The sequence below is a fragment of the Neltuma alba genome, unplaced genomic scaffold (genome assembly GCF_004799145.2).
Source record: "Neltuma alba isolate B1F8T4 unplaced genomic scaffold, ASM479914v2 tig00012116_pilon, whole genome shotgun sequence".
Taxonomy (NCBI): Eukaryota; Viridiplantae; Streptophyta; class Magnoliopsida; order Fabales; family Fabaceae; genus Neltuma; species Neltuma alba.
The window spans coordinates 173,160-187,831 of record NW_021636668.1 but is presented as its reverse complement, the minus strand read 5'-3'; the positions used below and the strand labels follow the sequence as shown (position 1 = coordinate 187,831).

General features: G+C 33.9%; 1 protein-coding gene across 4 annotated transcripts; it reads right to left on the bottom strand.

Moving 5' to 3' along the window:
* Nucleotides 1-4,711: 4,711 nt before the first annotated feature.
* LOC114722975 (SAP30-binding protein) lies at nt 4,712-9,693 on the bottom strand. 4 transcript variants are annotated; one of them, XM_028909105.1, is made up of 8 exons: nt 9,038-9,692; nt 8,641-8,701; nt 7,807-8,042; nt 6,653-6,854; nt 6,019-6,150; nt 5,815-5,867; nt 5,612-5,730; nt 4,712-5,030 (listed from the first exon to the last, which is right to left on the bottom strand). In XM_028909105.1, exons 1-8 carry the CDS (start codon nt 9,449-9,451, stop codon nt 4,964-4,966), a joined length of 1,284 nt encoding a protein of 427 aa, XP_028764938.1. In that variant the 5' UTR covers nt 9,452-9,692; the 3' UTR covers nt 4,712-4,963. The 4 variants fall into 4 exon arrangements, with proteins under 4 accessions (XP_028764938.1, XP_028764937.1, XP_028764940.1 ...); XM_028909104.1 differs by having other exon boundaries at nt 5,815-5,915; nt 9,038-9,690; XM_028909107.1 differs by lacking the exon at nt 4,712-5,030 and having other exon boundaries at nt 5,663-5,748; nt 9,038-9,693.
* Between the last annotated feature and the right edge of the window lie 4,979 nt (nt 9,694-14,672).

The window sequence follows — 14,672 nt, the reverse complement described above, 5'->3', positions numbered from 1 at the left end:
GGCATTGTGGAGGAGTATGGGAATGGAATATCCAAGCCAAGCATGCCCTCTGAATCCTGATATAAAAGAACAGATGCATGATAATGGTACTACAAAGTTGCAACGGATAGGCATGGAGATGAGATGCTGGGTTTTTGCCCCTTTTTTATGTGTTTTCTTTCATATTTTAATCCGGCTAGGACGTGTAAAAGATGATGTCGTAATGAGTGTAAAGTTAAAGCAAACATTTACTTTGACTCGAACCACTGGGCTTACTTTTTTCCCTCTTAGTAGGCCCCATCTTCCCCACTTCCTCATCACTTATTCACCTGTTCACTTTTCTGACTGTATCATCTGGGGTGCTCTAAGCGGCTTAACGTTTCTGACTGGTTGCTGATTCTGATGGTCTGGCTCCACGAAGCTTTGACTTCGCTACAGTACAGGGATAACAATGACTGCAAAGTTCCAACTTCCACGGGATTCTTCTTATTTTTGGTCTTCTGAAACCTTCTTTTTTTTTTGTTTACCGAATCTTTTAGGTTTGCTCCGTGTGTATGCTGAAAGGGAATGTGAGAAATTAAGCTTTAAACATTAAAAATGAAGGATATGGACCCAATCCTATATAGGACCCAGTTTTCCTGCTAGGCAGTGTGATGAGCACCAAGTGCTCGTCACCCGAACACAGCGTTTTAATTAGTAGAAGGCAAGGTTCCATTATTTTATTCATTCAGTTGTAGTTTTTCAAAAATTGTGATCCCTGACCAGATACAGAATCACGAATTATTGATGGCAAAAATATTTCTCTTATTTTCATTAGGAAATTATGATTAGAAAAAAAATTATATATGGAGTATAATTAAGTAAATAAAATTATTGTCTCAACATTAACCTAATTGAAGAGTCTCTAACACGCTTGGTGCCAACTTTTAGAGGAAAAAGAGTTTCTACGATTGAAGGTTGAGAGAAAAGATCAAATAAAAAAAAAAAAAGCTTTCAGATTAAAGGTGTCCGAACTCCGAACTGAAAGCACTACAGGAATTTTTGAAAGTTTCTATTCTTTCAACGCAAAAAAAAAGTTTCGGATTGAAGGAGGAGCTTGACATTCTAATCATAGGTTGGTTTTGAACCTGTCTATACTTTCTAGTTGTTTCTTTAATTACATATATAATATTTGTTTAATAGTTATATATGTATTGGAATTAATATTTGAAGAATAACCATATTTTATTGAAATATGTGTAATTAGTATAAAAAAAAAGGGAATTCTTGTTTAGGCTTAGACATATATATATTGCAAGATAATATTTTTAAAATTACAATGTTTTATTGCATATAAGAACCAGCTAATGGAAGACGAACTTAAATTCTAGATAGGAAGGGAGTTCAAAAGCTTGGATGAACTTAAAAGCCGTAGAGTTTAATGCCCCCATGCGCTACCCAAGGACAGCCACCGCAGATGAGGCTCATATGGATGGCACTACCAGAAAATTGGTTCTGCCGAGAAGAGAAGCGGAGTCTAGCCTCATCCGTTGGAGTCTTCCCACAGTCCAACAAGGACATTTCAGAATTGGACGGTTGGGATTATCATACAACCAATGCCCAAGATTTTTCCATTCTTTAGTAAAACACTGCGTTGGGGTGATGAGCACTTGGTACTCATCACAATGCTAAGCAGGGAAAGTGGGTCCATCCTATATATATAGATTTACCTAATCTTATATAACAAACAATCTCTTATATTAAATACTCTTTTAATAAATTTTCTCAATCATAGTTCTAACCTCTATTCTAATTTAAAATGTTTCCTACCAAATAGAACCTTAGGAGTCACACGAAGGTTTAATAAATAAACAAAAAGGTTTATGTGAGATATAAACCGTTATTGACTCTTCACATCAAGCTCCGCCCAGATGAACAAAAAGCTAGATGTGGCGAGGATTGGAAAGAAGGATATAACGGGAATGATAAAAATGTTGAAATTGGCCGGCTGCTCTGTGGTAACCAATTGTTGTTAATTGATAAATACTACCTCTAGTCCTAATTATAAGAGTTAGCTGACTAATTTGAGAAGATTAAGAAAATAAGTTAAGTTAATTATTTGTCATAAATATGTGTTATTTTTTCTAAAATATTCTTATTAATCAAATGTATTAGCTAGAACTACCATTGTTAGAATGACTATCTTAGAAAAAAAAATACATAAATATTAGAAACAAAGTTGATTGGAGTCTTATATTTAGGGCTAAAATAAAAGTTAAACGAGATTTTATATTAAAGATCAGAAGTAATAACATACTAACATGTTTTCATTAGTTTATGATTAACCAGTACTACCCTCCATACTAAATATCTGAGCTAACTGGAAATTTAATTTGATTTATCTCTTATATTTATTTATTTATTATCCAAAATAATTCTCGATTGGACATGTTAGAGAATATCAATTCTAATATATATGATTAAAAAAGATATTTTAAAACAAATAATATTTATTTATTATAAATAATTACCTAATTAATTTATTTAATATCCATAAATTAGTTATCAATATCAGAAATAACATGTTTCAGGTAAAGTGACAGAATAAGGGCAAGGTATGACGCTGGGGACTTATCGAGCAGGGGAGGGAGGGAGGGAGGGAGGGCATAGCTGGAGAGCAGCGACTTGGTGCCACTTTTTTCAACACGGCTCCACACTGCACGCGTCAACTTTCCACCATTTATAAGGAATTCACCCTCCTATTGTGTCTGTTTTGTTTTGGACTAACCTCGTTTTGCGTAAAACGCTTCTTCTTTTTTCTTTTCTTTTTAATACTCCCTCCGTTTCTTATTATAAGAGACGAATAACCGAATTACGTTGATTAAAAAACAGTTAAAATTAGTTAAGAACAATTAATATGTAAAAAGTATAATTCTTTTTTCAAAAATACCCTCATTAATAAGGAGAGAGAACATGAGAGAGAACAATGGTAATTTATTAAAAGAAAGAGAAGTGGGAAGGAGAGAGAGTGTGAGTTGGAGATAATAAATATGGATAAAATAGGAAATCAACACAAAAAAGTAGAGACAACTTTTAAGTGTCTCTTATATATAGGAACATGCCATAAGCACTAAATGTCTCTTATAATAAGGAACGGAAGGAGTAACTATCAATATATATATATATCTATATCTATATAGGCCCTGTTTGTCATTACTGCTGAAATCACTTATAAATACATTTAATATAAATAGAGATAAAACTCTTTTTATATATTTATCTCGTATTCTGTAAATCATTATTGAAAAGCTACGTATAAGCTATTTCAAACGGGTTTATAATATCCATATTCCATGCATATCCATATACAATGAGCTTGCTTGGGATAACAGTAAAAATCACTTATAAGCACATTTTATATAAGTCGAGACAAAACTTCTCTTATATATTTATTTCATATTCTGTAAATCACGATTGAAAAGATACTTATAAGCTATTTTAAATAGGCCCAACATCGTGTCTCAATTATTTAGTAAATTAAATTTAACTAATGTGATATTTTTCAAAGGAGCCGTGGTTGATATTCTTAAATTTATGGAAAAATATTCGACTTTTCAATTTTGTCATTCATTAAAGTTGTAACTTTGTCCTATAATCATAACAGAAATAAAATTTTAAGGAATCGTGTGAGTAATGCATCTAATTTTACATGGCGAAGCACAGGCCTAGAATTTAACCATAGATAAACAAAAAAAAAAAAAAAGATATGAGCTGCGTGTAGTGTATAAAATTTATAAAAAAAAAAAAGGAAAACTAGACTGTTGATAATTTATAAAAACAAAAGCACCCAAACTAAAAAAATATAAAAGAAAAAAAAAAGAATAGGGAATGATCCAATCAACCAACAAATTATGCAGAAGAGAGGGGTAGAGGATAATGAAGGCGGCGAAGAAAAGAACTAGAAAGGCAGTTGGTTGATAAAAATGACTTTTTGTTAGCATTTATTTCTGAATGGTTTTAGGTTTTTTTTTGGGGTCAGAAAATGGTTTTAGATTTAAGGATAGCTCTGGCCACACCCATACAGTAAATATAATGGAAGACGCATCAATTCCCGCTTGGCCGCTCACACTTTACCCCATCCTTGTTCTCTTGTCCCTCTCTGTCCCCAACACCTCTGCCTCTGCTCCATATAAAACAACAATACTCCTACTTTATATCCTTCCAAGGCCGAAGGCCCTACGCTGTGAAATTAAAAAAGATTTTATATTAACATGATTTATTAGCTAAATGGGCAACACGTTCATTGATTCATGTCCTTTCATTAACTTTCCCCCCTACATTGTCCCACTAATAATCATTATCCAGAGGGCAGGTAAATGTCTCATGCAAAGCAAATCACCTTTCGTAAACTAATGCAAGGAAATAATGGGATTACCCGCAAACCTCGCCAACCTCATCACCCTTTTGGGAGGGGGGGTTGTTACCTTTCTGGCTCAGACTTACCAGTTAACAATTGCTTCCGCCTAGTTTTAAGATCATTGATCTTTTTTTCAATACACTTTAAGATCATTGACCATCATATACAGTGCATAAATTTTACTATAACAATATTAACCTCATTTATTTAATTTCAACAATGTCCTTGGCTTCTTTTGATAAATGTGACAACCTGATGAATGCTTCTTCACAGACGCCCTTGTCCTTTGGCTTTCTTTGCCTTGCAGCGATTGTTCAATTTTCGCTCTCATACGCATGCAACAAAGCATCACATGCAATGCATTGTTAATTTTTCTTTTCTTTTTCCAGGATTCACTTATGATGAATACAATTAATAACAATTCTCTCTTCCCTCCCCTCCAACCAAATCAAATGAGAGAATATCAAACATCTGATCATTGAATAAACTATTAAACAAAACTAATATATTGGCAGATGAATCGCCCAGGATCTCTGCCCGTTCTGTAAATGTTATCAGTTACAGGTTTACTACCCACTAGAACGAATGCTAAGATCTGATCTCCGATTTCTTTTCACTGGATCTTTTCCCCTCCGCCTCTCGCCGTTTCTGCTGCCTGTTCAACAAAAGAACAGAGGTCATCGTATTTAACATGTATAAAAATTCTATTAGTAAAATATCAGCTGTCAGAATTCAAAAGCTATCATGCGCACAGGATATTTCAGCAATTTGACCGCCACATTTGTACGGTAATATGTGACCTGAGGAAAGCAAGCAGCCTTGGTATTTCACGCAAACAGTCACTGGTAATATTGATCTAGTGCGTGTGCAAATCTCTAGGAGAAGAATGCGTTTAAACCATGTAAAATCATCAAATAATTATTGCATTATCATTTGGAAGCATAATGAATACTTCGATGTCCCTTATGTCAATACCAAACTTACTAAAGTAGTGAATCACATGCCTGATATGTCAAGATACAAATAAAAGAAACACACCACAGGGTACAGAAGAGAAACCGCAGGCGTTTTGGCAAAAGGGGTAAAGGAAAGGAAGACAATATTTAAGTCTCTACATGTCACCCACGACTATTAGAGTTTAGTTTCCTTGTAAAGGCTGAGGTATAGGCAAATAGAGAATATAAAATTAATCAGAATCAAAACACAGAACGGAGTGCACGAACGAAATAAACTTACGCATATAGCATGTATCCACCACCAGCATTGGCAGCAGACAAAATTGCTGCATGAGCCCCAACAGCAGATACAGAATCCTGCCCCACAGAGGGCAGAGGATTTTTTTGATCACCGTCCACCTGAAACAAAATAATTCACTAAAATCTCGTAAGCGTGATGAATTATGTCATAGAAGCTGTAAATGAATTTACTTCGGTGAATACCTTATCCCACTTTGATTTTTTATTTTGTCTTCCATCTCGATTGATAGCATCGCCTGTAGAGGGCGCCAAATGTGAGCCACTAGCAGTCACAGCAGATGAAGCTACCAAAAAAGTCACCATGATAAAATCATCATACATCTAATACAAAAGGAAAACATTTAAAAGCAGCTTCATCACAGCATTAGAGTTGACTGGTTTCTGAACCTGGAACGGGTAGGTTGATCCTGGGAACGCCAGCTGCTGTTACACCCTGTGCTCCGCCAGAAATAAATTCAACCTTTTGTGCTTTCTTCTTCTCCTGCTCTCTCCTCTCACTTTCACGCCTCATATCAGCCTCTGTTTTGTAGAAGATAAAAGGCGTGGAGAATGGAGTAATATTAGGAAAATGTTGAAAAGAACTCCAAAATCAGTTATAGCTTCAAGGCAGAGTAACAAATGTAGTCCCACACGCTTCTAGACAAGTTAACCAAGCTTTTTTCTTTTTTTGGGGACAACCAACCAAGCATTTTTGCCAAAATGATAACACCATCGAAGTTCTTGAAGGATGAAAATCACAAGCATAAAATAAATTATCAATGTAACATTGGAATCAAGAAAAGATACGGGGCTGAAATACCACAAGCCTCAGATTCACTGTGACCATATAAACAGTCTACAATAGCCTCGTTACGGAACATGACAAAATAGATTACAACACATGCACAAACAAAAACCAATAATGCAGCTACAGTGACACATTAGACGAAATTAGCAGTATGTATGAGCAAGTATGATTGACAAAAAGCACGTGTATGGATTACCACAAGAAGATAGATGCAGAGGTAAGAATGTTAAGGACCTATTTCGTCATAGAAGTCACTTGGGTCATATCCGTGAGGGTCAAATACGTCTTTACTGAAGCACGATCCTATTTGATCAATACCCTGATACCTCACTGCATGCAGCAAGAAGTCAGGATTCCGATAGTCCTTCCTGTTGCGAACTTCAGCATTAAAACTTTTTCCAGCCTTCTTATAATGAAGAAATTTATTTATTTTCCTCTGCAATAGCATAAAATGAAAGTCAAGAAGCACATGAGAAAAATGTGCAACGGCCAAATGCATGGTATTCTTATTTACCAACAGTTAGAAACAACTAGTGTTGGATTTAAAATTTTACTTGAAAAAATTACTAGCTGCCAAAGAGCAAGCTAAAACATGCAAAACGTTTTTGCAGGGATAATAAACTTAGTTTAACATCTCATTACTGTGTTAAGCATCAACCCATTGTACATATAGCAATCACGGACTCTCTCTGTGTGCGCACGCGTGCACACTTTTATGTTAATTTCCAAAAACAAAGGAGACACATATCTATACCACATTCATAAAACACAGCATAAGTTTAATTTAATATATGCTTGTGCTTCTACTATTGTTATAAGTTAATCAATCATGGGCATTTCCTTTTTAGAACTGATACCAAAGCCACCAGCATACTCATTCCAGATGATCAAAATGAACAAAATAATGAAGCCAAAAATGGCAACATAATGCAACTACGTTTAATTTTAAATGAATTCAGCGAGCCATATGCTGATATGCTTACTCTTTATTTCAGGAGAAGCTAAGATACCAAAACTAAAACGACACTAATGCCAATTATTGCTGAGTTAATGACATGACTCGGTTTCCTAACATTCAAATGTTGTTCCTTTTTGTTCTCTCTCTCTCTCTGTGTTGGGGGAGGGGGCGATTAGGCAACTAAAAATCACTTATGTCCAACCATTTAAGATTATAAAAAGCAATTACTAAAATCTAAAATGGTGCTCTTGAACAAACACAAGGGGGAAAAGAAAACTGTACGACCGCTCAATAACAGGGGAAAAGGAACAGAACACGCTAGTTTAGTTCAACATATACACAATCATTCACAAAGCATCAACCGGATACTCAATAAATGCTACATTCTTGATCAAAACAAAATTATTTAAAAAATAACAATAGAACTTACTTGTAACTCCTGGGAGCATTTCGCTTTTGAGGGAGGAGGGAGAAATTTATCCAATGGATCAACAGATTTCTGCTCTTCTTGTATGGTTCCTCCATGTTCTGAACTATCTGGTCCAACCATAGCATCATGGTTCATGGCATCCGATTTCAATGGCTCAGAAAATTGAGGGCTGCTAGCATCATTGTCAGATGTCAAAACTGGAACTGTTCCAGGTGGCGTTCTACCAGGTAAATCACCTGTGTGAACGTTTAATAAAACAAGAAGCAAAACGATAATGTATCTCTTGCTAGAGCAAAACAGTGGAATAAACCAATCACAAAAGCAACATAAGGCTTTTTCTTAGCGTGGTAAATAGTGAGCAAGAATTAGCCCCTGTTTCACTCCCTCTGTCCCCTTCACAAGACCTAAATACGGTCCAAGCCCAACAGTGCATTTCTTAAATAAATATACATAAACGTGATCCTGCATTCTACTTAGATCTCACACATTAAAAGTTTGCAATAGTACATAAACTTGACCATTGCAGACTAATGCAATTCGCAATCACTTTTACAACTGTTCGACAGCTTAAAAGTAAAACTTCTAGTTCACTTGTCATCTGATACATGACTAACAAGAAAAATTGACTATTCAAAATCTTACGTCCCATCATTCCATAGGGAATTATTCACACTATGAATTCCTAAATTCAACGCATTATATTTGAACACTGAGCTTAGTCTGGAGTAATATGAAATGATGCTCAACGGATGGGTGGAATGAATTAAAAGTGGGATGAACATTAATAAAAACTCTCCGTGAAATAATTCCATGATCAACAAAAATTCTGCTTACCATTTGCTGTTTGACGGTCTTCCCCAAGAGTAACTTGGCCACTACCATCAAACTCTCCTTCCTGTGATGAAACAATTAAAATTATTATTGGAAATAAAACAATAACACCAAGCGACCTAGCGCAATCGGCTCCCCTTTCACCCTTAAAATGACTTCTGTGATTGGTAAAGGTATCGGTTTACTGTAACGAATTTTCATCAAATGATTGATCGATTTTCCAGTTTCAGGAAGCTCCATCTATAATTTTCGCATAAATAAAAGAAAGAGATATAAGAATAAGGAAATCTATCTATTTCATTATATCATTCGTCTTAAGTAAGCAATTAGTGAAGTTATAACCAAAAACTTTCGGCAGAGACCAGAAAATGTTTGAGTAGGCAGAAGCACGAAGGAGCACCTCGGGCTCAGGTGACATTGCTACTTCATCATGACCATAGTCCACTATCGTAAGGGCCCCTCTCCTAATCCTTCTGGTATCCGATGACACCGGCCGTCGCTCCTGCGGCGAAACCGACGCACTAACAGAAGGTTGCTGCGGCGTTGAACTCCGAAATTTAGTCTTCTCCGGGGTCATCCCATCATTGGCAAGTGGCGGGGTAAAAAGTGCAGCAGAATCAGAGACCATCATACTGTTAGTTTCAGGCACTAAATCACCGTCAACAGCTCGAGCATCTCCATCATCACCCTGTGGCTCCCCCTCCTGTCCAGCAGCCTCCAAATTTTCCTCCACGTCCTCCATGTCTTCGTCTTCCTCGTCGTTGTACATGGATAACAAAGCAATCCCTTCGGCTTGCTTCTTCTTGGATGCCATCGGAAGCTAGGGTTACAGCGTAAATCTGAAGGCGTGCAAACGCAGTTATCGAGAAAAAGAGCAGAAAGATTAGGGACTAAGGATATTAAAGCATAGAAACTAAGTTGTGATGCGAAATGGGAAAACAGAGGAAAGAGGAATTTAGAGCAGATTGAGAAGGAGCATGGGAGGGCGCGGGAGCGGTGCGAGAAACAGAACAGGAAGAGGGAAGACGAACGAAGGATTGATGCGTGGGCTCCCAGAAGAACCTCATTGAACTTGTCGTCTGGTTCGCTCTTTCGTTACTTTTCAACTCAAAGGTTTGCTGGGCCTACATAAGCTCATGGGTTTTAAGGCCAAAAGCCCAAAACAATTAAGGGCCGCAATGAAGTGGCACGACTTCGATGTGGGCTGGCATGGGCTGGACCTTGTGAATTGAAAAGTGAGGCTCAACTCCCTCTAGCCAGGCCAGCAGGCCAGCTAGTGCTAAGTTGGTTTTTTATTTTGAGAAAAAGAAAATAAAAGAGACCGAAGAAGCAAAAAATCTCATTTGGATTAAGGGTATGTTTGGATGAAACCAAATCGTGGTTTGGAAAAGTAATTCTGGAGAATAGATTCTGGAAAGAATAGATTTTATGAAAAAGTGATTTTGAGAAGTAAGAGTGTTTGGATAGTTGTTATCAGAAGCACTTTTTATATATACAAATTATTAAAAAAAAGAAATAAGTTAATATGATAATTACAGAAAAAATAGATTTTATGATATATTTTAATTTAGAGGAATAAAATTGTTAATAATATATTTTTTATTAACATACATAAGATAATATAATTAATAAATAATTAATATGTATATATATTTATAAAATATAAGATTAAATATGTTTATAAAAAATATATTTATAAAAAAAATAACAAGATACATATCCTATAGGCTCTCACACTCTCTCTTTTTTCTCCAAAAGCAAAAATTTTTTGCTTTTTCCAAAACCATGGTTTTGATTTTTGAGGGGGGTGTTTGGATAGCATTTTGTGCAAACCATGGTTTGGGCTTCCAAACCATGGTTTGCAAGTGCATCCAAACGGTGCCTAAAGCTGTTTCTCGCTCAAAAGTTAATTTCAATAAAGAAAACCATTACCTCTCATCTCAATATAAAATCTTATTTGATTTTTATTTTGGTTCTAAATATAAGAGCCCAATCTACTTTCTCTTATATTTATGTATTTTTTTCTAAAGTAATCATTCTAATAATGATAGTTTTGGCCAATATACTTGATTAGTAAGAATATTTTAGGAAAGACAACACCTATTTAATACAAATAAATAACTTAACTTATTTCTTTAATCTCATCAAATTAGTTAATTAGCTCTTATAATTAGGACAAGTGGTAGTATGAATTATAAAAATTTGCGTTGTTCTGAAATCCTTCTCGGAGAGGAGGAGTCATCAGTTTGATCCTAGTGGGTATTTAGTTGTAGTTTTTCCTGATTTGAAAACAAAAAACAAAACAAAAACTCCAAAGTGATATATTACTTTCTGTGCTTAATATAAAATCTAGTTTGACATTCAATTTGATTCTAAATATAATTTTTTAATTTATTTTATCTCTCATAATTATTTATTTTTTAAAAAAATAGATTTTGTAGTTGTTGTATATATTAAATGTTTAATCAAATAATAGTTCAAGTTAATAGTTAAAATACATGATTAGTGAAAGGTGTTTTAGGAAAAACATCTATTTATTATAAATAATCAACTTAACTATTTTTTTTAATATAATTAAATTAGTTAATTAGTTTTAATAAAAAAAATTAACTAGTTTTAATATAAAAAAAGCTAATTAACTCTTATATTAAAAAAAAAGAGGTAATATCTAGCCAGAAGAATCTCAACGATGAGCTTGTCAAAACGTACGTCAAACGCCACAATGATCTCTGGATCTTTTTTTTTGCCCTTTTCTTTTTTTGACTGAAAGATTCCTCTATTATAAACCAGGCAAAAGCGAGAAATATATCAATTTAAGCTATTAATAAATGAATAAATAATATGTTTTTTAAATAAGAACATCAATATGTGATGATTCTTCGAAGTTTTTATAATTTTACGGAAACTTGAAATCTGACTATAAAAAAAAAAACTATTTTGAGCTTTGTATGATTTCTATTTATTTAGTTAAAAGAAGACTGGGTTTGTGGGTCAAGCTCTAAAGCGGACCTACGTCAAAAAGGGTTAATGATGAGCTTTCACAAAAAAAAAAAAAAAAAAAAAAGTGAAGCGATAAGGGTGACTCAGATTTGTAACAAATATGGAAACAATGCATAAAGCAAAAGCCAGTATATTTTTAATAAATTTTTTATAAAAATAATATCATAGTCCCTAAAATTTGACATAGTTTTGATTTCTAAAATTTTTATTTTTTGCTTTTAAATATTCACCTGCCTAAAAAATTTTTACTTTTTCCAGTAGCTTTTTTCCCATAGCAAGATTTCAGGAACCAAAATTACTAGTTTCAAATTTTAGAGATAAAAATATAAAAAAATAAAATTTCAAGAACTAAAAAATTACTATTAAGGTTTAGTTCTATTTTGTTCAAATTTGGCACAATATTTTTATTGTTTCTATTTCTTCTCTACTCAACTTTCTTTATTTGCTTACTCCATCTGATTCAAAGTATAAGATAAATTTTATCCATTTACCTTTATCAATAAATTAGTTAAAATCAATTTAAAACAAGAAATATGTAAGGTATATATTTTTTACAAATATGCCCTTATCATGAAGAAAATAAACAAAAAATACAATAAATGAATCAAAGATAAAAGAGGATATATAATGATAAAATTGAAAAAAAAATTATTAAATACTTAGATAAAAATGAATGTTATTTTATTAAAAAAAAACATCTCTAACCAAATTTACCTTATATTTTGAACCCGAGTATTTCATAACACTGTTTACTAAATTCAATACTTATTGGCCAGACATGTATTCATTTTTAGCATCCGCCACGCCCATCGAAGATGCTGCAATAAAGTTGCCCATGATTAAGCTTTAGCAACCTTTTATTGGTAATCAAAAGAGATGAACTTTTATTCAACGTGTAGTAGAATAATTTTGAATCTCCTGGCGAGAGTGAAGAAAATATTTTTTCAAATATTTTTATTTCATAAATAAAAAGGAATAGCCAGAATAAAAACAAAATGGAAAGGAAACTAAAAGACTTTTAAGAAAAACAAGTTGAAATGTTATAGAATAAAATGAATAAAAAACTTAAGACCTTTAGAGCCATCGTTATAGTTCAGGATCTAAAATTTCCGAAATTTTTTTGAAAGCATTAAAGTCCGAAACTAGACAGATCAGGAGGATGAAAATGTCTCTAATCATCAAATCTTACCTTAGGAGTTAGGAATTCTTTTTATTTTTTTTGATAAACAGTTCGAAATTGATACTGACCCAGGGTAATATGATTTTTAATGGGCTGTCATAATCCAATTGATTGTCAATAATATAAGGGGGGAAAAACACACACTACCTTCTTTAGCATGAAAGTTAATTAGGCATTAAATTTAGTCTTAACTATAAGACTTTAATCTATTTTTCTTTTCAAAATTATGATTTTTTTCTCTAAAATACCCTTATTAACTCTAAGAATTCCCACCAAAAAAACAACTCTGATACACATTATTAATGAAAATAGATTAGAAAAGTCAATATACATTTATTATAAACAATCAACTTAACTAATCAATCAATTCTATCCTTTAAAATCTCACAGTGCCTTGGTGATCGGGTCATTTCAGCATCTACAATGAGGTTCTATTGGTCCATGTAATCTATTTGGTTAGTGCTCTCTCCACGGTTATTGGTCCTTTTAAACTAATTATATAACTTTTATATTAAGAATAGATAGAAGGCAAGTGAAAAATAATTTTAATGGGGTGGGATGGAGTGGGGAGGAACAAAAAATTAAAAATGCGAGTGAGGGGTAGGCGCGAGGGGGTACTTTATTTGGAGAATCAACATTGAGACAGGCTCAGCTGCATTCAGCTCTGGAAAAGAGAATTAAAGATTCAGGCATCCCATTTTGCCCCCACACAGAATAAAATGCTCCTCCCTCCTACTGCCAGTATCAAAGGAAAAGAACACGTGACAAATTAAAGTTGCACTGTCGGCATCAAATAGTGAGCCTTTACAAAGTTCATGCCATATAGATATTTCATCCCTCCATCTTTAAAAGGAAAAAACAAGAAGAAGAAATGCTACGAGTATTACGGGGTATTTTGGTAAGAATAAAACCTTGATTTTAAAAGTATTTTTACGGTATACGAAGTAAATATATAGAGAAATTTGTCTCGGTTTACAGAAAAGTATTTCTGAGAAGTAATTCTGAAGTCACCCAAATACCCCCTTAGCCTGTTATTCAACTTGGTTATTTGTATCTGGTTTTCAGGAAATAAAAATAAAATCTATTTTAGCCTACGAGTAAGTGGTTTATTGGTTGCTGGCTTGTGAATGATATATATACCAATCATCCAAATGCCATGCTCGTATAGTCGTATTTGAAATATTAATGCTGATTAATATTTCTCATCAATAATTTGATGAGATATAAAGAAAAGTGGAAAAGCCCAACAGGGGCACGTCACATCAGAGAGAGGCCAAAAATTTAAAGAAAAACTAAACAAAGCATATCTCTTGCTCGTTTTCCCTTTTTCTGGGCTGAGAACTTTTCTCTGAGTATCCAATGTTCCAAACTTCCAATCATCGGATCTTGCTTGAGTCGATTACTGAATCCCTCACAAGAAATCACAGTATATTCAATCTCATAATAAAAACTCAACTTCTATTTGAAAAAACAATAGATACCTCCCAGAGATTATCCTCCTCATCTCCTAAAGTTATATTTACACTACTCCCAACAGCGTCTTCGTCGTTATACATGTTCATATGCTTGTTCATATACAATTATACATGTGTGCCAGTATATGATTATTATAATTAGAATTTCTAACGGCTTTACTAGTCAAACAAAGATTTTAAATTGTTAAGCTGAATCATAACAATTCAATGTGTGGGCACTTCAAACATCATAGAATTTGGAATACCATATTATCTCAAACGCAGCCTAGGACCCAGGAGTGCCCCTTCCAGGGAATGATCAGGTGCAAAGATTGTCGTGGTTTAATACGCACATCTAGAGCAACGCTGTGTGTGTGTGTGTGTGAAAAAAAAAAAAAATG

Excerpts from the sequence above, each read along its gene's own strand:
- LOC114722975 (XM_028909104.1), bottom strand. The coding sequence starts at position 9,451 with ATGGCATCCAAGAAGAAGCAAGCCGAAGGGATTGCTTTGTTATCCATG. Across the intron at positions 8,702-9,037 it reads CAATGTCACCTGAGCCCGAG|GAAGGAGAGTTTGATGGTAG; the intron begins GTGCTCCTTCGT and ends GTTTCATCACAG. Across the intron at positions 5,031-5,611 it reads GGTGGATACATGCTATATGC|GCAGCAGAAACGGCGAGAGG; the intron begins GTAAGTTTATTT and ends TTTGTTGAACAG.